General features: G+C 49.5%; 1 protein-coding gene across 1 annotated transcript; it reads right to left on the reverse strand.

The window, feature by feature from the left end:
• Positions 1–1,828: 1,828 nt before the first annotated feature.
• On the reverse strand, positions 1,829–25,633 carry ALDH2 (aldehyde dehydrogenase 2 family member). Its single transcript, XM_079762570.1, has 13 exons — positions 25,406–25,633; positions 19,120–19,224; positions 17,924–18,064; positions 16,654–16,733; positions 12,802–12,913; positions 12,223–12,351; positions 11,699–11,812; positions 10,708–10,810; positions 9,958–10,142; positions 6,706–6,870; positions 5,853–6,010; positions 3,610–3,724; positions 1,829–2,201 (listed from the first exon to the last, which is right to left on the reverse strand). The coding sequence occupies exons 1-13, from the start codon at positions 25,526–25,528 to the stop codon at positions 2,169–2,171; spliced, it is 1,563 nt and encodes a 520-aa protein (XP_079618696.1). The 5' UTR covers positions 25,529–25,633; the 3' UTR covers positions 1,829–2,168.
• Positions 25,634–26,032: the final 399 nt, after the last annotated feature.

Consider the following 26,032-nt stretch of genomic DNA (forward strand, 5'->3'; position numbering starts at 1 on the left):
TGGCAAAAAGGAGCTTTCTCCAGCCAGTGGACTTGAGCCTGGCAGGCTGTAAGACTGGAGTTCTTTAGGGCAGTTGGCTCTTCTAAGGATCTAGACCTGCCAGAAACAAAATGGATGGTTATGGCCTGAAAATGAAGCCCATGTGACAGAGGCAGAACCAACAGATGGAAACTTTTGAACCTCTGAACCAAGCCATGGCCAAAACCAAGATCCCAGGATTTTGGAATATGTGAGCCATCTTTTTTTTTTACACTGGTTTGAATTTAATTTTCTAACACAGTTAAAATATTCTTTTTTTTTTAAATATATTTTATTGATTTATTACAGTGAGGAAGAGAGACGGATAGAGAGTTAGAAACATCGATGAGAGAGAAACATCCATCAGCTGCCTCCTGCACACCCCCCACTGGGGATGTGCCCGCAACCAAGGTACATGCCCTTGACCGGAATCGAACCTGGGACCTTTCAGTCCGCAGGCCAACGCTCTATCCACTGAGCCAAACCGGTTTCGGCTAAAATATTCTTAAATGATACACTATTTGTATTAAAAAAAAAAAACTTCCCAGAAGTAATCTCACCCAACATCATGAGATTTTGCATTAATTTGGTGGTAAGGTTAGTCATGGGGCAGGCATCATCCTAAATCTCAAGTAAAGAGGCATCACCAGGCAGCTTCTTCTTTTTAAAGATTATCTTTTTAAAAATAATTTTATTGGAGAGAGAGAGGAGACATTGATTTATTGTTCCACTTATGAACTGGACTAGCCTGCTTTTGTCAATAAAATCCTGGTTTCCTCCCTGAAACACACTTATTTCAGGTATGAACAGTTGTAGAATAATTGGATTTGCATATGCATGTATAATCTAAATGATCTTATTTGTATCTCATTTTAAATTTAGTAACATTGTTTTGTTTTCAACATTTATATAATGCCTTCTATTGATTGCAGTTAAATGCTATTTTTTATATATGGCATTAAGGTTTTTTTTAATTTTTATCTGAATGAGTTGATTTAAATAAAGTAAATAATAATATAGGTATGTGCACATATGACAAAAAGTGTGACATGCTATTCAAATAAGTCAAATTATTCTTTAGTGGACTGGGATCATTTATCAAGATGTGGCTTAGCTTGAGTGATGTAAGGCTAGGGTCAACCAATGAGCTTCATTACTTTGCTGACACTGTGTGCAAAAATTACACAGATGATGTTATTTTTCTTAAGAGAGGAGCAAACTTTTCCTCACATTCTTAAAGGGCTCTGTGATCCAAAGGTGATCACTGTCTTCACAAACTACTACTGCAATTCAACTCTTTTTGCTCTGATTCCATTGCTCACCAAGGAATCTTCTGATTCCTAATTTATTAACAGTACAAATTTTGCCAGATCCCTTGACTAAAGGAAGGCAGTGTTCTGGATGGGAGATTCAAAAGGAAATACAGCCCTAACTTAAAATTGACATCTGGTTTCCAAATCAATCTGGTGAAATGGGTCCAGCAAGACTCTGTGTCCTTTGATCTGATCATGCTTTTCAACTTAAAGCACAGAGAACCAGCTCAGACGTGAAGCGCCTCTTTCCTGGTTCACCCCCCTCAGAGAGCAGGGGCTGGGAGTCTTGTGTAGGTGTCATCCTTAGAGCCTAGCACGGAGCCTGCTGCAGGGGGACAGGCCATAGGTATTTGTTGATTAATGCACACAAACAAAAGCTATTTACCCACAGTAGGGGAGGGGTGTCGTAAATAGTGTGACATGCAAACACAGGGACACATACATGCGTGGCAGCATTTCCTTGGGTTACTGAGACCGAGGAAGAGTCACCCAAAAAGTGCAGAGTAGCAGTGTTTTTAATGAGTTTTAACCCAGAATACAAAACAAGGTGCTAGCTGTGGCCTCAGCGTTAGTACAGCTGTAAACAAAGGCTTTCCTTCCCCCTTAAAGGCAAGTTACAAAAGTGGATCAGATGGGATACGACATTCCAGGCTATTTCTGAAAAACTATAACCTCTTCACCCACCCCCACCCAAAAGGAATTCAAATTCTGGGCCTTTGCTGATCCAAGAGATTGTGTAGGAGAATTTCTCTTTTGAGACTTTTTTTTCTCTTGGTTTTGTTGTTGATTCCATTGAACGCCCAGTCACTGGGTAAGGAAGGAAGCCAGTGTGGTTCTTTATGAGTTCTTCTGAGGAACTTTGACTGTGACCTGTAAGGGGATGCAGAGAAGCGGTTACATCTCCGTGCTGACCTGCAGGCACCTTCCGAAGAAAGGGCTTCCTTACTTCTAACATCTGAACGACCACCTGGCCAAACCCAGGAACCACTAGGGCTATGTTCTGTATGAGCTCACACTCTGCCTTCCTTACCCCAGCCACCTGTGATTGTTCTGGGATGGGGGATGAGGAATTCCTACTAGCATCTAGATGCCGGCGGCGGGGGGGGGGGGGGGGGGGGAGGGGGCGGGGGCGGCAAAATCATTTTGTCTGACTCTGCCAAGGCAACCACAGGTGGGACTCGAAATTCAATAAATCTAGGAGCTTTTTTCATAGCAACAGAAATTTATATTAAATGAATTATATTAAGCGAATGATGTTATACTAGTAAATGTCCAAATTGCCTTTGGCAGAAAAAAGGTTCCCCACCCCTGATCTAGAGGGTAAAAGTCCAGGGATGTTGCCCAACAGTCCTACACTGCACAGGTCAGCCCCACAACAAAGAATTATCCAACCCCAAATATGACAGTGCCGAGGCTGAGAGACCCTAACCTAGATCCCTATTTTTCCCCAAAAGAATCAAAGGGGAAAAAACAATGTGCTGAAGCTTACAGGTATCTCAGTGTGTTAAGTGGGAAGAGTCCATTCAGATGGCTTTGGGGTTGAAGCCCAACCTTACCCCCTACTGGGCAAGTACTTCAACTCTACATGCCTTGTTTTCTCATCTGTAAAATGGGCCAATAACAGTATCTACTTCATGAGGTTGCTGTGAGCACAAAACGAGGTGACGTACCTAAGAAAGTCTAGCACAGATTCTGGCACAACATAAGCACTTAGTAAAAATGAGTTTAAAAGAAGATATTTTCTCGTTGGTCCTCCCTGCAAACTTGACTCCTATCCTGAAAAAATCCCTATTTTTGTTAGTATCATCCATCACTTGAGTTCCAAATTCAAAATACAGGACTCTTTATCACAAGCACTAAGCACAGTGCCTGGAACAGTGTGAGTGCTGGCAGATGAATCAAATGCTGCCACTTCTTTCTACAAAAGCACATACCCCCCCCCCAAAAAAAAGGAAAATAATAATAAATTTAAAAAAAAAAAAAAAAGCATGCCCAGGTTTGGGGGTTGTTCCCTAGTGGGGGGCATGCAGGAGGCGACCAATCAATGATTCTTTTGTCATTGATGTTTCTATCTCTCCCTTCCTCTTTTGTTTTTGTTTTGTTTTGTTTTAAGACTGTAGGCAGAGTAGTAGTCCAGTCTCTAGTTCTTTCTCATGGGACAGAGCACAGACTGGGTCTTTACCCTATTTTGTAGCTTCTCTAGCTTAAAACAAGAAATTGGTAATAAATACTGGTGGTCTGTCATGATGGAGAGGGCTGAGAAGGTGCCCATACTCACGGTTTTCACTTCAGTGTATGCCTGCAGGCCGTACTCTCCCAGCTCCCGGCCATTCCCAGACATCTTGTAGCCACCAAACGGTGACTGGGCCCCAAACACATCATAGCAGTTGATCCTATAATTTGAAAGAAGATTTCAGAAATAACTTTTCGGGGATATGTGTCATACCCCTCAGACCTCCTTTGTTGCTCTAAAGTTTTACTGAGGAAAAATGAATGGGAAGAAGAATAGTAATAACCAGCCACATAGGAGTTGAAAGCAATCTACAAGACATAAAGCCATACGCCATCTTCATCCTTCATGATGTGGTCACAGATGGATGTCAGTATAACAGGGAACACCACGTGACAGCATCTCGTTTTATTAACCCATTTTTGCTAATTAGATGCTAACCTTTTTTTGTTGCAATTTTTAAAACTTTAATTGAATTTAAAACTCACCATTTTAAGGTGTCCAATTCAGTGTTTTATAGCATATTTACAGTGTTGTCCAAACCATCACCACTAAGTAATCCCAGAATATTTCTATCACCCCAAAAAGAAACCCTGTGCCCTATAAGCCGTCACTTCCCATTCCCCCTCCCAACCCCTGGAAGCCAATAATCTACTTTCTGACTCTATGGATTTGCCTTTTCTGGACATTTCCTGTAAGTGCAATCACATAATACTAGAGGCCTGGTGCATGAAATTCATACACTGGCGGGGTTTCCCTCAGCCCGGCCTGCACTGTCTCGCAATCCGGGACCCCTCAGCTCATCATCGTCTGCCTGCAGCGGAGGTGGGAGAGGCTCTGGCCACCACTGCTGCGCTTGCCAGCCGTGAGCCCGGCTCCTGCGTTGAGCATTTGCCCCCTAGTGGTCAGTGCATGTCATAGCGACCGGTTGTTCTGCCGGTCATTCTGCCGTTCAGTTGATTTGCAAATTAGGGTTTTATTATAAGACTAGAAACCCGTTGCACGAAGTTTCGTGCAATAGACTTTCACCTGGCTGCCGGCAGCAGTTTTCCGCCAGCAGCAGTTTTCCTCTGGCCACCCGCTGATCAGAGCGCCTCCTGCCAGCGCGATCGGCTACCCCGAGAGGAACTCCGATCCGGGAGGCGCTCCGATCGGCGGGTGGCCAGAGGAAAACTGGTGCTGGCGGAAAACTGCTGCCAGCAGCCACGCAATCGGCCACCACCAGCGTCTTCCGCCGGCCCCATGGGTCCTTCCGCAGCGTTGGCCTAACGGCCGGTGGGAGGAGCGGGAGTCGGGGACTCGCGAGTCCCCGCCCCCCGCTCCTACCGCCAGCCAATCGGCCACCCTGAGTCCCGCCCCCCGCGCCTCCAGCCAGCCCAATCGTGGGCGTAGCAGAGTGATGCAATTTGCATATTGCCTTTTTATTATGTAGGATATGGCCTTTTGTGTCTGGCTTCTTTCATTTAGTTTCATGTTTTCACGATTCATCTATGTTGTAGCATGTGTCAATACTTCTTTCCTGTCTGTGGCCAAATAATATTCCATTGCATGGACAGACCACATTATGTTTATTTATTCACCAGTTGATGGACTTTTATGCTGTTCCCACCTTTTGGTTATTGTGAATAATCTGCTATGAACATTTGGGTACACTTTTCTGTGTGGATGTATATTTCTACTTCTTTTGGGTATATACCTAGGAGTGGAATTGCTGGGTCCTCTGGTAATTCTGTGTTTAACTTATCGAGGAATTGTCAGACTGTTTTCCATGGTGCCTGTAACATTTTACATTCCCACCAGCAATGTGCAAGGGTTCCAATTTCTCCACATCCTCACCAACACTTGGTATTTTCTGGATTTTAAAATTTCAGCCTTCCTAATGAATGTGAAGGAGATGCTAAACTTTTAACCCTTTGCACTCGCTTGCTTTTTTCTCGATTCCTTTATTCTAATGCTAACCGTGTCGAGTCACACTCGACATCCGAGTGCAAAAGGTTAAGATCCTGTGAAGGGCCCTTAGCTCTGGTCCCCCACCCTTGTTACAGTTTGGTAAGGAGCCCCCGGTCATGCATCTGCTGCCCAAGAACTGCACACGCATGTGGACTGGAGGGAAGTTGAGTCTCCTGGAGAGGGGCAGGGAAGCTGTCATCTGTCTGCTGTACCACACACTCCCTGAGCCCAGAGCAACTGAGCCCAGTACCCCAAATTCTAGGATGTAAGCACTGGATTCTGGAAGACCCTGGCTTTGGGGAGCCCTGCCTGGGTGTGAGGGGCTACTGGGAGGCTCTTACCACACAGTGCCAGCCTGGAGCGCTTGGGACAGATAATTGGCTTTGTCCAAGTCCTTTGTGAAGACAGCTGCAGCCAGCCCATACTTGGAATTGTTTGCTCTCCCAACGACTTCCTCTATGGTCTTAAACTTCAGGATCTGCATCACTGGCCCAAAGATCTGTGGTGAGAGAGCAGAGTGGGAGGGCATGGCAGACATGGAACCACCTACTATCCACCTTTTACAGAGTTCCCAGAGGCGCCCTAATAGTTCCAGAGACAACAGCTCCCAAGCTTACTGAAACACAAAAGGAAGTTAACGGGGTCAGTTACCTCCCATGTGCCACATGCTTTACATATGGATATTATTTCTAAACAATTCTGCAATGTTTGCATTACTGGCATGTCACACAGACTTAATGTCTAAAATTTAAGTCAGTCATTCAGCAAGGCACACACTAGATGCTGAAGAAACTGAACAAAATACAGTCTCTGCTCTCAAGACATTGCAGGTTTATCTTGTGCTTTCCCTGCCCTTTTCCTGGAATTAGCCATTTCTTCAAGGAATCCTGGTTCCTTTGTGTGAAGAAAGGGATTTAGAAACCAAGATGCAGGAGCTAAGTGTGCTTGTTGCTGTCGGGGTGTGACTGCTCTCAGCCCTCTGCGGGGAAAGCACTGGGGAAACTCAAAGTGGTCAAAATGTCATCAGTAGCCCTGAGAGGAGAGGGACGAGATCAGACGTGAATTGTAAATAACTTGTCCTAGGAACAGAGCCAGGATTTGGCCCAAAGCCAGCTGTTGGGGCACAGTGTCCAAATGTTAGACTGAATTATCCACTTCTAAGAGCATTCCCCAGAGCTCTGGCCCCGGGCTAACCTCCTCCTTTGCGATGGTCATGCCATCTTGCACATCTCCGAACACAGTGGGCTGGATGAAGTAGCCTCGGTCAGCAGCCGCCCCTCCACCACACAGCAGCTTCGCCCCCTCCTTCTTCCCAGAGTTGATATAGCCAAGGATCTTCTTAAACTGAGTTTCATCCACCTGCAGGAGAAGGAGCCCAGAGTTAGAGATGCTAGAGCCAGACCTCGCCTAGCTTCAGGCTTAGAACCACACTGACAAGGAGACAACTGGGAAATGAATAAGCAAGACTAAGAGAGGAAATACAAAGGGCCAATAAATATAAGAAAAAAGTTCAAACAACCTCATTGGCCCTCAAAGAACTGCACAGCAAACCCTCTGGTTTTATTTTTCAACTATGAAATTACTAAAAATTTAAAAGTGAGAAAATACATTGATGGCAAAGGTATGTCGAACACACTAATATTCATACAACTATTAGAAGAACTAATAAATATGTTCTATGTCTCAATCTTTAAAAAGGAGGACTATAAGCTGGTACAGCTCTTTTGGCAAGTAGTTTATTAATATCAGTCAAAAATTAAATGCTCATACCCTTTGACCCAACTATTTAACTTCTAGTAATTCATTCTATATATGACAAAGGGACCTAAACAAGGACATTCACTGGGGAGCACTTTGTAAAAGCAAAAAAAAAACAACCCCAGAAATCTAAGTATACATTAGTAGAGGGGCGGGTTAATATAACTCAGGTACATCCGTATATTGAGCTGTCATTAATAATAGATCTGTGAACTGACTTAGAAAGATAGCCTAAGATGTTTTGTAAAGAGGGGAGAAAGCTTGTAGAACAATACATAGTACATAATCCTATTTTTGTTAAAACATATAGAAACCTAACTCTGTGTGAGTGTGGTTACCTATGGAAAATAGACATGAAAGGGAACAAGGTGGAGGAGGATCTTACATGTTACTTTAAACACTTTTTTACTAAATTGTGTGTGTGTGTGTGTGTGTGTGTGTGTGTAAATGTACCATGGCTTTTTTAAAAATTCTTTATTGTTGAAAGTTTTACATATTATCACAAGTACTAAGCACAGTGCTCCCACCATTATCACAAGTACTAAGCACAGTGCTCCCACCCCTGCCTGCTCCCACCCCTCTAGCACATGCCCCCACCCCATTTGTTTTATTAAATTTGTATACAAATTTGGAAAGCACTTTATAAATTACATATACATAATAAATACTAAATAATTAAATATCCACAAACCACAAAGAAAAACGAGAGAAAAAGAGATGGTGAGATTCATTAGCAGCCCTATTCAAATAGCTAAAAAGTAGAAACCACCCAAGGGTCCATCAATAGATGAGTGGATAAACAAAATGTGGTAGACATCCATTCAATGGAATATTCAGCCATTAGAAGGAATGAGCTATCAAGTCATGAAAAGACAGGGAGGACCCTTAGATGCACATTGCTAAGTAAAAAGAGCCAATCTGGGCGGGGGGGGGGGGGGGGGGGGGAGGGGAAGCCCATCAGAAAAGACTTGATACTGTATGATTCCAACTGCATGACCTTCTCTGGAAGAGACAACACTGTAGAGAAGTTAAAAGATCAGTGGTTGCCAGAAGCTGGGGGGAGGGAGAAAGGGAAGAGCAGGTGGGGCACGGGATTTTTGGTGAAACTGTTCTGTATGATAGTGTGATGGTGGACATGTCTTTATAATTTGTCAAAACCATAAAATGTGAAACATCAAGGGTGAACCCTAAGGTACACTATAGACTTTAGTTAATAATAATGAATTAATATGGGCTCATCAATTATAACCAATGTGCCACACTAATGCAAGATGTCAGTAACGGGAAACTAGGGGGGTGAAGGGGGAGTTAGGGGTATATGGGAACTCTATAGTTTCTGCTCATTTTTCTGTGGGGTTTTTTACAGTCTACTAGTAGCCCTGCACCAGTAGCTCGCTGCTGCCCTCCAGTAGCTCGCCACCTGCTGCCCCTTCATAGCTTGCTGCCCTGCCCCCTCCTGTAGCTCTCCGCCGCCTGCTTGTAGCCAGTAGCTCACTGCCGCCCTCCTGTAGCTCTCTGCCTACTGCCCCACCCTCCTGTAGCTCCCCCTTCCCCCCGCCCCCCCTCATAGCTTGCTGCCCTGCCCCCTCCTGTAGCTCTCCGCCGCCTGCTTGTAGCCAGTAGCTCGCTGCCGCCCTCCTGTAGCTCTGCCTACTGCCCCACCCTCCTGTAGCTCCCCCTTCCCCCCGCCCCCCCTCATAGCTTGCTGCCCTGCCCCCTCCTGTAGCTCTCCGCTGCCCGCCCACTTGTAGCTCGCTGCCCCACCCTCCTGCTGATCCGTGATCCAGTCGTTACGCGGTCGGTTGTTACGCATCAAGGCGTAACGACCATTTGCATATTACATCTTTATTATATAGGATTAATTTTTTAAAAGGTTCCTTGGCCGTCCTGGTGCCTGGGGAGTGAACACCCGCAGCATAGACACCCTCAGGAGGATGGAGCCTGCAGAGAGGCACCCATGGGCCCTGGAAGTAGGCTCAGGGCCATGTGGGAGCAGGGAGCATCCCAGACCCTGCAGACTCCTTGTCCCTAGGAGGGGTGGCTGGAGGAGGCCAGTGCAGGGCCCTGTGGAGAAGGAGCCCAGGGCAGGTTGGGTCTAAGGACAACGCTGGAAAAAGGACCAGGATGCAGAGGAAATGGTAGAGAGGCGCTGTATTTTCTTTTTCTTATAATTATCATTGACTAGAATTTTATTGATTAAAATGAACACCTCTTCCTGGTTAAAAAAAATTAATCAAACAGCTCAGAAGAGTATAAAGTGAAGTAAAGACCCTCCCCTCTTCGTGTCATGACCCACAACCCCATGACCCCACGACCTCACTCCCCAGAAATAACCATGGTTAACAGATCTGCGTGTCCTTCTGGTAGATGCATTTCATAGGTGGCCAAGTCTAGGAAGCAAGCTTCCCTTTTGCACAGACACTGCTAATATTTACTGTGTGTATGTAATTTACAAAGTGCTTTCCATCATTAATTTCCACTCTGCAGCCTCCTTGAATTATGAAGGGCAGGTGCTAAGGATGAGCAAATGGCAGCTCAGAGAGGCCATGTGGCTTCTCAGGGACGCACAGCTGGTACATGGCAGAGCCTAGACTTTAAGCCATTCCTGCCTGACTCTGAGTCCGAGGCCCTTTCTACTTCTCCCTGCTGGTTCCAGACACCCAGGCCCGCCTGTGGCTGCCGGCTTACCTGCGGCCCCTGCTCAGTCTGGCTGTCAAAGGGGTTCCCAACCACCCGAGACTTGGCCCGGGCAACGCTCCGCTCCACAAACTCAGCATAAACATCCTCCTGCACAAAGGTCCGAGAGCCCGCACAGCAGCACTGGCCCTGGTTGAAGAACAGGGCGAAGTGGGCCTGCTCCACGGCCCAGTCCACTGCGGAGGCAGAGAGACGGCCCTTAGGAGAGGACGACGACCCTGGCCCCGTGGCTGCCTACCGCCTCAACCCTTTCACGCCACCAACAGCATGGCGCCTGCTGGGTGCCAGACCATGTGCCGGGACAAGCGGGACCAGATCTCTCCCTTCTGTAAGTGTGGAGACCAAGTGGCAGACAGACACGGTCACAGTGGTGACGAAACCGGGGGCAGCTGGGGGACCAACCCAGCCAGCCTATGGGGGGCAGGGAAGGGCAAGTCTGGGAGCTCCTCAGTAGGACCGGGAAAAGGATGTCATGGAAGAAAAGTGGTCTGGTCTGAGAAAGCGTGGGCACGGCCGGGCACGAAGCGGCTCAGCTGGCTGGGTTACAGGGAGCAGAGAGGAGAGAAGCGGGAGAGGCTGGGTCGTGCTGGCTGGAGGGCCTGCTGAGGAGCCTGGCCTTCATCCCAAGGCCCTGGCCCAGAAGTGGAGTTGATGGACATGAGGACTGCTAGAGTGAGGGAACACAGCATGGACAGCTAGTGGCTCCCTTCATGGCCAAACCTCCTCCCCCCGCAAACTTACTATCAGCATCTGACATGATGATGTTGGGGCTCTTCCCCCCCAGCTCCAGGGTCACTCGCTTGAGGTTACTGTTCCCCGCAGCGACCTGGATCAGGCGGCCAACCTTCCGGGAAGCAGAAACAGAGACCAGCTCTCAGTGGGAGGAGGAAGAACCAAATGCTCTCATAGACACACAACAGAGGACCCCACGACTCGAGTGAGACGCTAGATTATGAGAGACCTGGAGAATGTCGCCAAATCTGGCCGTTCACGTACCATCGCTGCCCCACCCTGCGCTCTTAGGATGGCAATGACAGTAATGACACAGCAGTCATTGCTGGGTGGCTTTTACACACTGAGCGCCACTTACATACCAGGCACTGTGCTAAGTGCTTTGTGTGCATGGAGTTCAATCCTCACCATGGCCTCAGAGGTAGGAGCAATCCTGTTCCTTGATTTATAAGTGTGGGAGCTGCTCTAGCCAGTTTGGCTCAGTGGATAGAGCATCGGCCTGCCGTCTGAAGGGGCCCAGGTTCGATTCTAGTCAAGGGCACATGCCCGGGGTGCGGGCTCGATCTCCAGTGTGGGGCGTGGAGGAGGCAGCTGATCAATGATTCTCTCTCATCATTGATGTTTCTATCTCTCCTTCTCCCTTCCTCTCTGAGGTCAATAAAAATATATTTTAAAAAAAAAAGTTTGGGAGCTGCATCTTACTCAAGGTCACACAGCTGGTTAACATGGAGTCAGAATTCACTCTCAGACAACACAAGTCTAGCAGAATTCAAACCCACTACCCTGCCTCCCTCCCACGATGTGTGCAGTGTGGTCCCCTGCGCACGGCACACTGTGGGAAGGACGGGGTGCTCCTCGCCTCCACGTTCTCAGCCTGGCACAAAGCCACCGCTAACCTATTTGTTGGATGAACACATGTATCTTGAATGCATCATCCTTTCGGGATAGTCAGAACTTGAACCAGACACCCAGCAAGCTTGAGGTCCTGGGGACGCCTTACCTCGGTGGAGCCTGTGAAGGCCACTTTGTCCACATCCATGTGGGAGGCAATGGCAGCCCCAGCCGTGGGACCAAATCCAGGAATAATATTAACCACGCCAGGGGGGAAGCCAGCCTGTGGGCAAACAACCAGGAGACACCGGGCATCATTCTCCCACTCCAGGGCCTGGACAGAGGAACACACATCCCTTCCCAGAGATGCCACGGCACTGGGACCCGGCCATAGGTGAGCAGAAGTCATCTTATGGGGAACCGCTCTGGGATGCTAAACAGTACAGCAAGAAACACGTGTCTCGGAGTTCCCATGGTATTCACTTAGAACAATTTCATTATTCACAGGGGTCTTACAACGAAGCCCAAAGCAGAAAACAGGAAAGATGGGGCCTCTTTGGCTGAAGTGTGGTGACGGGGTGCTTAGCCCCTGCTCCACAAACACCCCTCACTTTGGACTCAGGCCCCTCCTCAGAACTCTTGTAGAGACAGCTTGTAGAAGAGCACCCAGAGGTCAAGTGGACAGCCACACACCTCCTTTATCAAGTTGGCCACGTAGAGGGCGGTGAGTGGCGTCTGCTCAGCCACCTTCATCACAACCACATTTCCAGTCGCCAAGGCAGGGCCCAGTTTCCATACTTGCATCAGGAGCGGGAAGTTCCACTGCAGTAAACAATAGTCACTCCCGAACCCAAGCCACAGAAAGTGACTCCCAGAGAGCAGCAGTGACTTCCCTGAACCCCTTCTTCTGCCCTCCCCCCCGCTTCCCCAATTCAATCGTAGCTTTAAGACAGATGGGTGAGGCAGGGTGAAACAGGGACTCACTTTCCTGAGTGCTTCTTTGTACGAAGCTAAACTGTTGTATTCAGTCCTCCCTGCCCTTCCACCCTAAGACAGGTCTGTGTTCCCTTCCACTTTGCAGATAAGGAAACTCAAGCTTAGGGGGACAGTGACTCACCCAAGGTCACAAAGCTCATGAGTGGCAGGGCAGGGCCCTGAATCCAAGTTGGCTTTGTCAAAGCCTACATTCGCACTCCCGAGCCTGCTGGAGACTGCTACACCTCAAGGCGCTCCCAATAAACTCCACTCGTTTATTATAAGGCTGACACTCACCGGGATGATCTGCCCACACACACCCACAGGTTCGTGGCGGGTGTAACTGAAGAAGTCCCCATCGATGGGAATGGTTTTCCCATGGTACTTATCGGCCCAGCCGGCATGATAACTTTAAAAGAAAAAGTCCAAACTTAATGACTGTCAGGGACCCCTATAAATCCCAGCAGAAAGAAAAACCTCAAACTGTCTACCTGGGTGTTTCTGATAATTGCCCTTGCTCTTGGCTTGTTCCCAGAACAACTTAACTGCTAAGGTCACAATAATCCACTCTAGGGAACTAACCTCTAATTCCCGGATTCACCTGGGATGCTCATAAAAAACACCGAATTCCAAGAGCCCACTTCCAGTTTTCTCAATCTGGCTCTCTGGGGTGGATGCCCAGGAATCCGTTTGTTGTTTTTTAGTATATTTTTATTGATTTCAGAAAGGAAGAGAGACAGAAACATCAATGATGAGAGAGAATCATTGACTGGCTGCCTCCTGCACACCCCCCACTGGGGGTCAAGCAGCCCGGGCATGTGCCCTGACCAGGAATCAAACCGTGACCTCTTGGTTCATATGTCAACCATCAACCACTGCACCACACCAGCCAGGCATGGAATGGACGTTTTTAATAAACATTCAGATTTAATAAACTGTGACTGCTGCACCGGCCCAGCATCTGACAACCATGGATCAGATCTGGTAGAAACGTGCAAACCCATCTAACAGAGCAGTCACCAGAAAAGTCATCAACTGGGCCCCAAGCCTCTCAAAGCTTATTACCTGGACACAGGGACACAAGTGACGCGGCAAATCGGGAGAAGAGAACAGCATGTGTTTATGGCATGTGATGGTTAAGTTTCCAGGGAAGTAGGAAAAATGAAAAACAAAACATGTAAAAGAGCCCTAACCAGTTTGGCTCAGTGGACAGAGCGTCGGCCTGCGGACTCAAGGATTCCAAGTTCGATTCCAGTCAAGGGCATGTACCTTAGTTGCAGGTACATACCCAGTAAGGGGTGTGCAGGAGGCAGCTGATCGATGTTTCTCTCTCATCAATGTTTCTAGCTCTCTATACCTCTCCCTTCCTTCCTGTAAAAAAAAATCAATAAAATATATTAAATTTAAAAAACATGTAAAAGAAAGATGTCTGAAATGACTCTGACAAAGTTAGCCTGAGAACAAGGTTGACCAGGGTTTGAGCACAGGGAGAAAACTAGCCAGGGAGTTGCCAACCTGTACAAGTTAAGGCGTCGCTGTTCTCTTCCTCCCAGGTCTGTACTGCATGTGCTTTGCACGCCTCAAAATAGTTACTGAATCAGCACAAAGGCACACTGCTGCAACCTAGGGAGGCGAGGGCGCTGCCGAGACTTGCCAGGCTGCTCTCTCTGGGGCATCAAGGTTCTCGATTTGGGGACTGTTGACATGTGGGGCTGGATGATTCTTTGTGGTGGGGAGCTTTCAGGTCGGCTTTTATTTCAGGAAATCTGGTGCCTTGGAGGATATTTAGCAGCATCCCTGGCCTCTACACACTAGATGCCAGCAGCACCCCTTCCCACCCAGTTGTGACAACCAAAAATGTCTCCAGACACTGCCCACTGTCTCCCCGGGACAAAACTGCCCTGGTTGGGAACCTGTTATGTTGCCAACCCCGACTTTTCTGGCACTGCTTCTCCTTCACCTCGGTCCACATGGTCTTGGGGAAACAGCTGTTATTTGCACAGTGATCTCGAAGAGACTGAGAATGCCACTCGGTCTGGCTAGAATCACAGACAGAAGCAAGTCCCAGTGTGGGCCGTCAGATTCCAACCTGCAGACTGGCCTGAAGGAGGCTGGTGGTAGTCGAGAAAAGAAAGAAGCTAGGGGTTGGGAGTGGGCAGCAGTGAGACCTAGTGGCTTTAAGAGTTCTGACTCTGGCCCGGCTGGTGTGGCTCAGTGGTTGAATGTCAGCCTATGAACCAGGAGGTCACAGTTCGATTCCCAGTCAGGGCACATGCCCAGGTTGCAGGCTCAATCCCCAGTAGGGAGCGTGCAGGAGGCAGCTGAACAATGATTCTCATCATTAATGTTTTTCTCTCCCTCTCCCTCTATAAAATCAATAAAATACAAAAAAAAAAAAAAAAAGAAGTGTTTGTTTGTTTTTTTATAGCGTCCTTACCCTGTGTGGTCCAGATTAGACTGAGTCTCTGCTACTGACAAAGAGCTCCAACAAAGCTCCCATTCCTCATCTTTTATTTCTTGGTCACTAAAATGTTTATGATCAAACTAACACAAAGGAAGGAAATAACAAACTAACACAAAGGAAGGAAATAAAGATTAGGGCAGAGATAGATGAAATGGAGAACAGAAAAATAGACAAAATCAACAAAGCCAAAAGTTGGTTCTTTGAAAACATTCACAAAATTGACAGACTTTCAGCTAGAATAAGGAAAAAAGGGAGACAACATAAATAACTAAAATCAGAAATGAAAGTGAGGATATTCTGATCGACCTCACAGAGATAAAATGGGTATTAGAGAATACTATGAACAGTTGAAGCCAACAAATTGGACAACTAGGAACCTTTTTTCTGCCAAGGGCCATTTGGATATTTAAAACATCATTCAAGGGCCATACAAAATGATCAACTTAAACATTAGGCTGCTATATTTGGTCAAATATTCAATTAACTTACCCCTAATGCCTTGGCAGGGCCAGACCAAATGGTTTCGCAGGCCTTATACATTCTCTACCCCTGACCTGGAGGATATGGACAAATCCAACTAAAACATAAATTACCAAAACTGACTCAAGAATCAAGAGAAGCATGACTAGACTAGAGGCCCGGTGCTCAAAACTCGCACATGGGTGTGGTCCTTAGGCCTGGCTGGCAATTGAAGCATGAGCATCTGGTGTGGAAGGGCAGGGCCCAGCTGACCTCTGGGCCCTGGGCAGCACCTAGGCCCCGGGTCCCCGCGCGCGCCCCCTCCACCTGAGTCATGGTGCCCGAGTCCCCATGGGGAGATATAGTGAACTCAGCTGGACACCACAGGCCAGGGTGCAGTGGGCCTCTGGGCTGCCCCACAGCGCCATGCGGAAGCCGGGTGGGGAGCGCGCTCTCTCCCAGCTGGCCTCGCAGACCAGCTCCTGCGTGAACCCACAGGGAGCCCGACTGGCCCCTGCAGTGCCGGTAGCTGCGGCCCAGCTCACCCGGAAGAGGCTGCACAGGTGCAGGGCGGGCTCCTCGCAGGCACTCGGCACCTAAGCGCGTGGGCTTCCCCAGCACTCGAGCCCTGGCATCCCAGGGGAGGGTAGCAGGAGGAGTGAGAGCGAGCTAGGCAGACACCCGCATTCTCACCGCATCACCCCAGCCCCCAGGTAGCTGGCGAGAGGTCGCAGCGCATCGCCAACTCCCGCCGTGTCCTGCGCCATCCCCTGGTGGTCAGCACATTATAGCAAGCAGTCGAACTCCCAATCTCCTGGTCTAATGACCACCCGAGGGGACAATTTGCATACTATGGGAGTTCCTCTGGGAGTTCAACCAGGGGGCGGGGGCGGCCAGGGGAAGGGAGGCCAGCGGTGGAGGCAGGTGGCTGGGGCGAAGGGAGGGAGGCCCTGGCCAGCGGCAGCAGCAGGCAGTCAGAGGAAGGGAGGGAGTACCCGGCCGGCAGCCAGTAGCCACTAGGGACCCTACCAGTGCACGAATTTCATGCACTGGGCCTCTAATATAGGATTATACTTTTGGTACTGAGGGATTTTCCCAAGATGGAATCCAATAGAACACATTTTTCCAAGTCTCATGATCCATTTACATTATCCTATTTCTACCTCCCCAGTTCTCCCTCCCCTTTGGCACAGCCAGAACAAAGACCAGGAAGCCTGAGGCCCTACCGAAGACATTTGAGGACCATGTCCAAATCCACCAGGTAGGAGATGATATAGGGCTTGCCATTATCCAGGGTCTCCAAGGCCTAAGAAAAGAGAACAAGATCAGCACAGACATGCTGGCACAGGAATGAAACAAAACAAACCAGTGACAAGCAGCACAGAGGCTCAGCACAGGCTGAGAAGGGCTGTGGCCACTCTGGGTCACTGAATTTCGCAGCCTTTCTGGGCCAGTGGCCCTCCCTCTCCAAAGGCAGGGAGAATGAGCAGGGAGATGAGGAGAATGATGCACCAACTTCTCATTCAGTCATTTCACAAACATATTGTTTTCAGTTTCTGCTCTATGCCAGATCCAGGGGCTGGGAATACAGAGACTAACAAGGAGCTTCCAGAGCAAAGAGCCAGTGAAGAAAGACAGGAATCATCAATCACATGGGTTAAGAGTACTAGGAAGGCCTTGATCGGTTTGGCTCAGTGGATGGAGCATCGGCCTGCGGACTGAAGGGTCCCAGGTTCGATTCCGGTCAAGGGCATGTACCTTGGTTGCGGGCACACCCTAGGAAGAAGGCCAATCCAGTCTGAGAAACTCCAACCTGAAGGACATGTAGGAGGTGACTGGGAAAAGGGGGAAAGTACAAATGGTGATGAAGGGAAGAACACTCCAGGCAGAGGGAACAGCATGTGCAACAAACAGCCCTGATGCTCAAAGAAGCTTGGTAGTCGAGAAGTTGGGCGCAGGCAGGTGAGCTGAGCTGTGTGTGAGGGCCATGGTCCAGCATGAGTTAGGAGATGGAGCCAGACCAGCAGGGCCTTGCAGGCCACGTCGAGGAAACAGGACTTTATCCTGAGGACACAGGATGCCATGGAAGGCCTCGGAGTGGAGCTCCATGATAGAATTCGCCTTCTAGAAGGGTCACTCTGGCCGCTATGTACAGAATGGATAGGCGAGAGGAAGGCGTACTGCCTCCTGGTTTCTTCTGCCTCTGGCAGCCAGGGAGAAGGATGCGCAGGAGAGGTGTCCATCCCTGGGGGTTTCTCTCCTGGGAAGGCTCCCCAACATGGCTCTCCTCTCTCCCCTAGTCTCCTCCTTGCTTAGCCAAACCCACTGCATCAAAAGAGACTCCTTTGGTTGGTGCAGGGGCATATCCCAAAGGGACCCAGCCTCTGCCATTCTGACCAGTTCCCTGTCAGCACTGTGGCCCCTTCCTGGTTGTCTATGAGATGCTCTGAACCCATTCACCATGTGGGATAAGAGGGAAGGGGGCTGAGAACTCACTGCCAGGTAGGTCCGGTCCCGCTCAATCAGGTCAGCCAGGCGGTTCAGCAGCCGGCCCCTGTCGGAGGCATCCATGCGGCGCCAGGGCGAGCCCAGCTGGAAGGCGGCCCGAGCAGCCTTTACTGCCCTGTCCACATCTTCCTGGAAGACACCCAGCAAGGGAGCTCAGGCCTTCTGAGCAATAGCCACCCCCAAACACTGCCCACCCCACTGCCCAGCAGTCAATGCCTGCACAGAAACCTGCCCCAACGGTCCGTCCCAGCCTCAAAGGGCTCCCCCTGGTGAGCTTCAGGCTCGCCTTTCCAGGGGTCACGGAGGGAATGAGGACGCTGGCGGTTTCCATTTCTGTATTTTCATTTCAAAATCCCCCAATGAGTTTTGGAGGGAAAGGCACTCCAGGGTCTGTGCTTAGAATGTGACCATGTTCTCCCTTCCTAAGAAAGCAAGCTCCATGAACTTAATTACCCATTCCTTCTCAGACAGTTGGCAGTGCCCAGCAAATGCAGGGTTACCAGCTTCCCTCTCCTCGGGGACGCTGTAAATCAACCAGACAAATCAGCTACCATTTTTTATTAAGAGAGATGTGTCTCAGGAAGTGGGGAGCGCGGTTCTCATTCATCACATTTGCTGTCAGACGACCCTACCACCCAGAAGAATATTCACATTTGCTTTCAGCAAAGGCAGCAGGCCTTAATCATGACTGTAGAAGACTGTCTTAAAGCAGAGGGAAGGAGGCATTCTTGAATTATTTGTAATGCCGTTTCTATTAAAAATACATATTTTTATTAAAAGTATAATATAAAAAATTGTCGTTAACTATTATTATTTAATTACTATGTGTATATATAATGAAAACAAAACATACTACCAACACCAGAGCTAGATCTCAGGAAACCCAAATTCTACTCAACAAGATTTCCATCTAGCTCTGGAGAGACTGGAGTAGATATTCTCAAGTTCAATTCCAAGTCTACCATCCACAACAGTAGGAAGTAGTGAATTCACGTACAGTCTAGCACCTTTGTCTGCAAGGAAGAGTTTCTGTTGACTCATTTACTCAAAATTTTTAATTGACATTTTTTTAGTTATGGAAGCAATACACACACGGTAAAGTTTCCATCATACAAAAACCTATTAAGTAAAAAATTAAATTATCCTTGCCCACCCCTTCCCCGAGGTAAGCCACCGGTTCTCACCTTGTCTCCTTCAGCTACTTGACAGATGATTTCCCCAGTGGATGGATTGATGGTGGGGAACGTTTTCTTGCTGACAGCATCATGCCACTCATTGTTTATGAAGATCTACAATGAGAAGGCAGAAAGTTCTCAGGACCAGTTCTCAACCCGAAACGGATGTTAAACAAAAAATCAGGAAGAACATATAAATTAACTCCATGATGTGACCACGAGGTTAAAAGCCACAGGCCTTGAAGATTATCCGAGCTGGAGTGCCCACTCTGCCGACTGACCTCGGGTGAGTCATTTGATCTTTCAGTGTCTTGGTTTCTTTGATCTGTAAAATGAAGAGTTATCTTCCTACCTATCAGTTGTGTAACATCACCTCAAAATGGTGACGTACACTGACTTACTGTTATCTAACAGTTGTGTCCATTGATTGGGCTCAGGTGGTTGCAAAGTGAGGGTGCCTGGAGCTGGATGTGCAAGATGGCTTCTTCCCTTGCATCTGGCACCACATGGCTGCTTGGGCTTCCTGACCGTATGGTGGACTTAGGCTAGTAGACTTCTCGCATGACAGCTGGCTTGCCCAGGAAGAATGTTCCAAGAGACCCGGGCAGATGCTGACAGGCTTCTTAAGATCTAGCTCCAGAAGTCACATGGCCTCGTTTCTGACACCCAATTTCATTGATCAAAGTGAGTCAAGGGCTCAGTCCAGACTCATGGGAAGGGACAGAGGAGGCCCCACCTCTCCTTGGGAGGAGCTGCAAGAATTTGCAACCATCTTTCCTTTAATACACTGGTGCCCAGGGTTGTGGAGAATCGAGGTAGATTATTCTTTTGTCCACTCAGCAAATGTGAACACCGGCAATGAGCCAGGCACAGTTCTAGGGCTGAGGACACAGTGGAAACCAAACCCAATGAGGACCTTTCTCTCATGTAGCTGGCATTCTGTTGGGCACAGAAAATAAAGAAGCAATCAAATACACAAGCAACCTCAGACTGCCAGGGCGAGTGCAAAGGAGAAAAACCGGATCCAGGGACGGTTCTAGAGGGTGGGGGGTGATAGAGAACTTTAGCTGGGATGACTGGGGAGGGCCTCTAAGGAGCGGGCATTTGACTAGAGCCCTGACTGATAAAAGGAGCACCAAGCAAAGCCAAGGTCATAGCTCAATCCAGGGCAGAGATTCCGGGCCAGCAGGGCCCAGGGAGGGCTGGCCCAGCTCCATGCTCAAGAGCAGGGATCAAGACTAGAACCCGGATGAATCCGGACACTTTTCCTCCTACTTGTGTCCCATGGGGCAAGGCACATCACCTCATTGAGCCTTCGGGAATCACTATAGCAACCCTCATAAAGGGCATGTGACAGTTCCCAGTGCTTGCGGCCAGCCTCCCATGGAGTAAGTGCAATGCTGTTGACAATGACGGTGGTGACAGCAAGGAGCCAGTCAGGAAAGGGCCGACCAAAGGTCACTTTCCCAGGCTCAAACTTGGTATCTCAGCGCAATCCCTACCCCGCCATCATGGGGGAATCCGCAGCTGTGCACCTACAGTAAAAGGCTCTTGGCATTTGGCAGGAGAATGTGGGTAAACACCAGTCAGATTCTTTGGAAATATGTTTGTTGTGTGGTTTCAGATTAGTTGGTTGATCATTAATCTTAAGGAAAATGACACCTTTTTTCTTCCCAAAGGAGAAGAAAAAAGTGGGTGCTGGGTAGTTTCCAGTGGGGGAAATAGGTGTGGCAGAAAGAGCTCAGGCCGAAGCCAGGAGACCTGGTCGGCTGTGCCTGGTGGAGCCCTGCACACCCGTCCTCTCTGAGAGTCAGCCTCCGGCCCTGGGAATGTGGAGGAAAGGGAGTCTCATGGAGGAGTAGAGCTAACACCTGGGGAACATGTCTGGGGTGTAAAGTTCCTAAGCCACCCCTCCCCCCGCTCCTAGTGGGGTCTCACCCCTGCACATACACTACTCTAGACCCTGTGGCTGTCTCGGGCGTAAGATTCCTAGGAGCAAGGGCCAGGTCGGTCTGTATCGTTCTGTGTTGTTCCCTGCACAGCAACATACTAAATTAGTTTGTCCTAGAAAAGTTCTCATTGTTATTTTGCAAAGATCATGAAGGATGAAGCAGAGAGGTGGGCCAGTCTGGCTAAATTCCCACTGTCCTCACCCCTGTCCCCCCTGATCTTGGACTACGAAACCTGGAAAGACCACTCCCTGGCACCCATCTGCCTCTCAAAGCCCTGAATTTGCTGCGTCAGTCTCCATGGTTGAATTTTCAACAATCCATCCTCCCTCCAAACTGATAAGATAATCCTGGGTTTGCAGGAACCTGGAATCTTCCTTCTGTTTAGGGTTCCCATTTCCCTTCTGGAGCTGGCCTTCCTCTCTGGGGAGGGGCCAGGGCAGGAAGGTTCTGGAACCGAGCCTCTGCGGAAGTCCTACTCCCAGTGAGGAGTTTCAGTTATTTCTCTTGAATAAGCACAAGGGCAGAGTCCAAGCCAAAGGTGTCATAATCTCCTGCCAGAAACCCAAAGCTTGACTTACATAACACGCGTAACTCAGTCACCCTGGGAGGGGGGCCTCCAGCTCCCACTTCCTCATTCGTTTCTAGAAGCAGAGCGACACTCTAGCCACGCATCGGGATTTGACACTTTGAATCTGGACTGTTCGCAAAACTCAGAGAGGTTGGATTCACTCATCCACAGTCAGTAAGTTTCACTGAGTGCCAGGCACTGAGTAAACGGCCAAGTCCTGCCTCCTGTGCTACCATCCTGGGCAGGAAAGACTCAGTCAACCAGGAAACCAACAAAGTGAGAAGTGGACACAAACAGGCAGGAGTGAGGAACAGACCTCAGGGTCAGAGGGCAACAGAGGGGGAAGGGAGAGCAGAGGGGCCTCTGGGTGTGTACCGAGAGCTGCTAGTGCTGGGGCCTGGAGGGAACAGCGGCTGTCTAGTCTGTAACTCACTCTCCTCCCTCAGGAGGGGCAGGAGGGCTGGGGAGGGGCGACATGTTCTTTCCCATTCCCTGCTACAGGAGCACAAGCTGTAAACATAGTTTCGTTAATGGTAACCATTCATGCCCTCAGTAAATATTTACTGCGCAACACTCAATATTCTAATCTCAGTGCTAGGAACATAGCTCCTCCGTCCGAATTTCAAACAATCCATTCCCTTGTCCCTTAAATATTTACATCCTTTTCCTGACCATAAAGCCTGGTCATGAGGCAGCAGGTGGCTAATGGCATGCATGCTAGAGTTGGTTTTCTCATCTGTAAGATGGGACAGCAGTAACGCCTGGCTCATAGAGTTGTTGGTAGAATGCAAGGTAAAATGTAGGTACAGGCCTTCGGCACATGGCCTGATATAAGTGATCGAAAATCACAGGATTGGGGGATACCTACACATGTCCGCAAGACACACATGCTTCACTTTGTGTACTGAGGATGTATTACTATTGTAATCAGAACATTCATATAGAGAGATCCTTTCCTAATTCCCTTTTTGTCAGTTTTCTCTTTAGTTCCTGAGTGTTGTGGTCAAGAGGCTAAGAATAGAGACACAAATTTAATTCACCCCAAACCCTCATTCAGGAAACAAATTACAACTCCAACAGCACCCACATAAAATGGAGTTACATCATATTATCTTGAAAACTCAGCAGCATCGTTATCCCCACTGCCATTGAAGGCTGCGGTAAATGTGGAAGGACCAATAGTCATGAGCTAGGCAGGTGCTAAGGGCGCTTTTAGGACGACCCCATTTCATCCGCACAGCTTCAGAAGAGGTCAGAATATCTCCTTCTGGGGGGACTCCAGATTTCAGACTCCCCAACAACTCACTGAACTTCAAGGAACTGATAACCCCAGGGAAATGTCAGCTTTGTATCCAGAGCCCCTGGTAAAAGGTTCAATAGTTTAGGATTAGGCCTTGGCATTCTTGCCAACAAGGTTTGCAATAACTCAACACTGAAAACAGCCCTAGCCAGTTTGGCTCAGTGGATAAAGTGTCGGCCTGCGGACCAAAGGGTCCCAGGTTCAATTCCGATCAAGGGCACTTACCTTGGTTACAGACTCCTCCCTGGCCCGGGCCCTGGTTGGAGGCAACCAATCAATGTGTTTCTCTCACATCAATGTTTCTATCTTTCCCTCTCTCTTCCACTCTGATAATCAATGGAAAAATATCCTCAGATGAGAATTAAAAACAAAACAAAAATACAGCTGCTAGTGCTAGGAGCTTTAAGAAGAGCATGCCAGCATGCTGGGAGACTGCAGTCCTTGGGGAGAATAGGAACATGTGAAAGTACTCACTGTGAGAGAGAATGCAGATACGTTGTTCAACGAGATAGCTTCAGAACAGAAAGTGCTAGAATCTTACTTATGGGAAAAAAAATCTGGTGCACTCTCTCTCTCTCTCTTTCTCTCACTCTCACATACACACACACAAATACAGAGAAAATGTCTGCAAGATCACAGCCCAATATCTGCTAACAGGAAATGCCTTAGGGTATGGGGAAGTTTTACCATACTCTATGCATTTTTATACAGTGAGCCCATGTTACTTTTATGATCTCCAAAAATCCGATAGAAAACAGCCACAGGTGCCCTGGCCGGTGCGCAGTGGTTAAAGCTCAGGTCTGTGAGTTCTGTTCCCAGTCAAGGGCACATATCTCAGTTTCAGGTTTCCCAGCCCCTGTGGGGGCGCTTGCAGGAGGCAACCAATCAATGTGTGTGTGTCTCTCTCTCCCCCTCCTACCTCCCTTCCACTCTCTCTAGAAATAAATGGGGGAAAAATCCTCTAGGGTGAGGTTTAAAAAAACAACTTGGAGGGGAAAAAGCCTCAGGAGAATTCACTCCACTCCCCCAACTTACTTTCCCAGTTTACATTCCCAGATAAATTTGGAGAACAGGACTCAGGTTATCCACCAGACCTGTGTGTTTGTACCCTTTTTCTCACCTCCATGTGGCCACCAAGGTTCGGGAGCTGAAACCTCTCCCTCCATGATATTTCTGCTTGATCTTTTGATAGTCAAGCATGAACTTCTCACACAGCCTACACCAAGGGAATTAAAGCTGCAGCACTTCTGGCTCGTGTTATACAAAGGACACTGTTTTTATTCTCTGGAAACATTCCCTAACATCACGTGGACGTGCCTTTACCCATCACCTGTGTGCAGCTTTGCAGCCAAACTCTGGGCCTGACAGTAGCCACCTGAGGGCCGACTCTCCCTTCAGTCCCCCCCAGAGATGCATCAACAGCACCATAGGATGGTCTGGGTAGGGAGCTTCCTCTTGGGCTCTAGATGTGAACCCCAACTCTGCCACTGACTTCAGCCGTGAGGCAAGTCACTACACCTCTTTGCAGCTCAGTCTCTTCATCTGTAAAATGGAGATAACCACAGTACCTCCCTCCAAAGGCTGTTGTAAGGTAAATGCTTAGGATGGTTCCGGGTACAAAAGGTGCAGGGAACTAGAAGCTGCCATTTCTGGAAGTGCCTTCAGGAGGGGACGAGGTCCTGTGCTAACCCCCTTCCCACTTCACAGAAGAAACCGGGGCGCAGAGAAGGGCAGCGACTCCACTTGTTGCACACACACAGGAACTCTCCTGACTGACTGCCTTCTCGGTGAACTCCCACTTTACCAAACACAGATCCACAGAGAACCTCACAAAGCCCTGTGCCAACAAGGCATCGCGGTGGGAATCGGTGTTCCCCTGGAAAGCCCCTCCTTGGTTTGGTCCCAGAAAGCCAGCTCCTTGGAAGGCGGACACTACCCGGGCCTGCACAGGGGCGGCAGTCCCCCACCCTTTCCCCACTCCCAGCAGTGAGGATGCTGCGGGCGCCCAACGGCCTTGGCCTCCGCCTCAGCCAACGAACCTTAGCTGGAAAGCCAACCCCCCCCCCCCCCCCAACCCACCGCCCGGCCCTGGTGTTTCCTTCCGGAGCCCCTTGGGCAAGAGCATGAGTGGAGGGGGAAGAGATGACCAAGGAAACGACTTAGAAGTTCCTGCAAAGAGGGACGTGCAAGAACAGGAACGTCGTTCGAGTGGGTGACGATGAAGACCTACGCAGACACAGGGGCGACTGAGCGGCCTGAGCAGCAAGGCGGCAGGAGGGAGGCTTGGAACACCTAGGGGCGCAGTTCCACCGGCCGCGGAGGCGGTCGGTCACAGCCGGTTATGCAATAGGGGCCGCCCGAGGCGGGGAAGGGCCAGCAGGCTCGCAGGGGGGAGGCGTGCGCCCAGTCCAGCCGCGGCTCACTAGGTAAACTGAGGCCCAAAGAGGCCTAGGGCCTTCCCGCCGGCGGGCTCACCTGGTTGTAGAAGACTTCGGGCTGCTGGTTGGGGGCCGGCACCGCCTGGGCGGCGGCGGACAGGAGGCGGCGGCCCAGGCGCGGCGCGAGGCCCGTGGCGGCGAGCGCAGCTGCGCGCAACATGCTGCGGCCGGAGCGGGTGGCGGGTGGCGGACGGCGGGCGGCGGCCGAAGGCTCCCGGCGTCCACAGCCTCTCCCCGCCCCTGCGCGGCCGCCAACCCGCAGGCGCGGAGCTGGGCGCGGGGGGCGTGCTCGCCGCTCCCCCACGTTCGGGGCGGAGCTGCCCCGAGGCCGCAGCGCCCGCGGAGGGGAGAGGTTGGGGTGGGGATGGAGACCCGCTGCCCTCGGCTGATGCCCTCCCTAGCGCGCCCCCTCTGTGCCCCGCACTCCTCCGGCGTGGCCCCGCGAGTGTGGGATGCCCGACCTCGCGCTTACTGCGCCTGAACCTAATGTGCACAGGCCTGATCCGAGCGCCCCTGGCCTGACTTCCGGGGCCTTCCACTCTCGTGGGGGAGACCGACGTTAAACCGAAGGCGAGCGGTTTCAGAGGGTGACAGGGATGAGAAGGGAATGGATAGGATGGAGACAGGGTTGTGGCAGAAGGCATTGATTTTTAGATCCCACGGT

The sequence above is a fragment of the Cnephaeus nilssonii genome (genome assembly GCF_951640355.1).
Source record: "Cnephaeus nilssonii genome assembly, chromosome: 22".
NCBI lineage: Eukaryota > Metazoa > Chordata > Mammalia > Chiroptera > Vespertilionidae > Cnephaeus > Cnephaeus nilssonii.

What these genes read in the sequence shown, in the direction of transcription:
- ALDH2 (XM_079762570.1), bottom strand. Translation starts at nt 25,528, where the DNA reads ATGTTGCGCGCAGCTGCGCTCGCCGCCACGGGCCTCGCGCCGCGCCTG. An exon ending in ATGGTCCTCAAATGTCTTCG is followed by an intron (nt 12,914 to 16,653) that starts GTAGGGCCTCAG and finishes TTTCTTTTAAAG; the next exon opens with TTATCATGCCGGCTGGGCCG. An exon ending in CATCATGTCAGATGCTGATA is followed by an intron (nt 10,143 to 10,707) that starts GTAAGTTTGCGG and finishes CTGCCTCCGCAG; the next exon opens with TGGACTGGGCCGTGGAGCAG.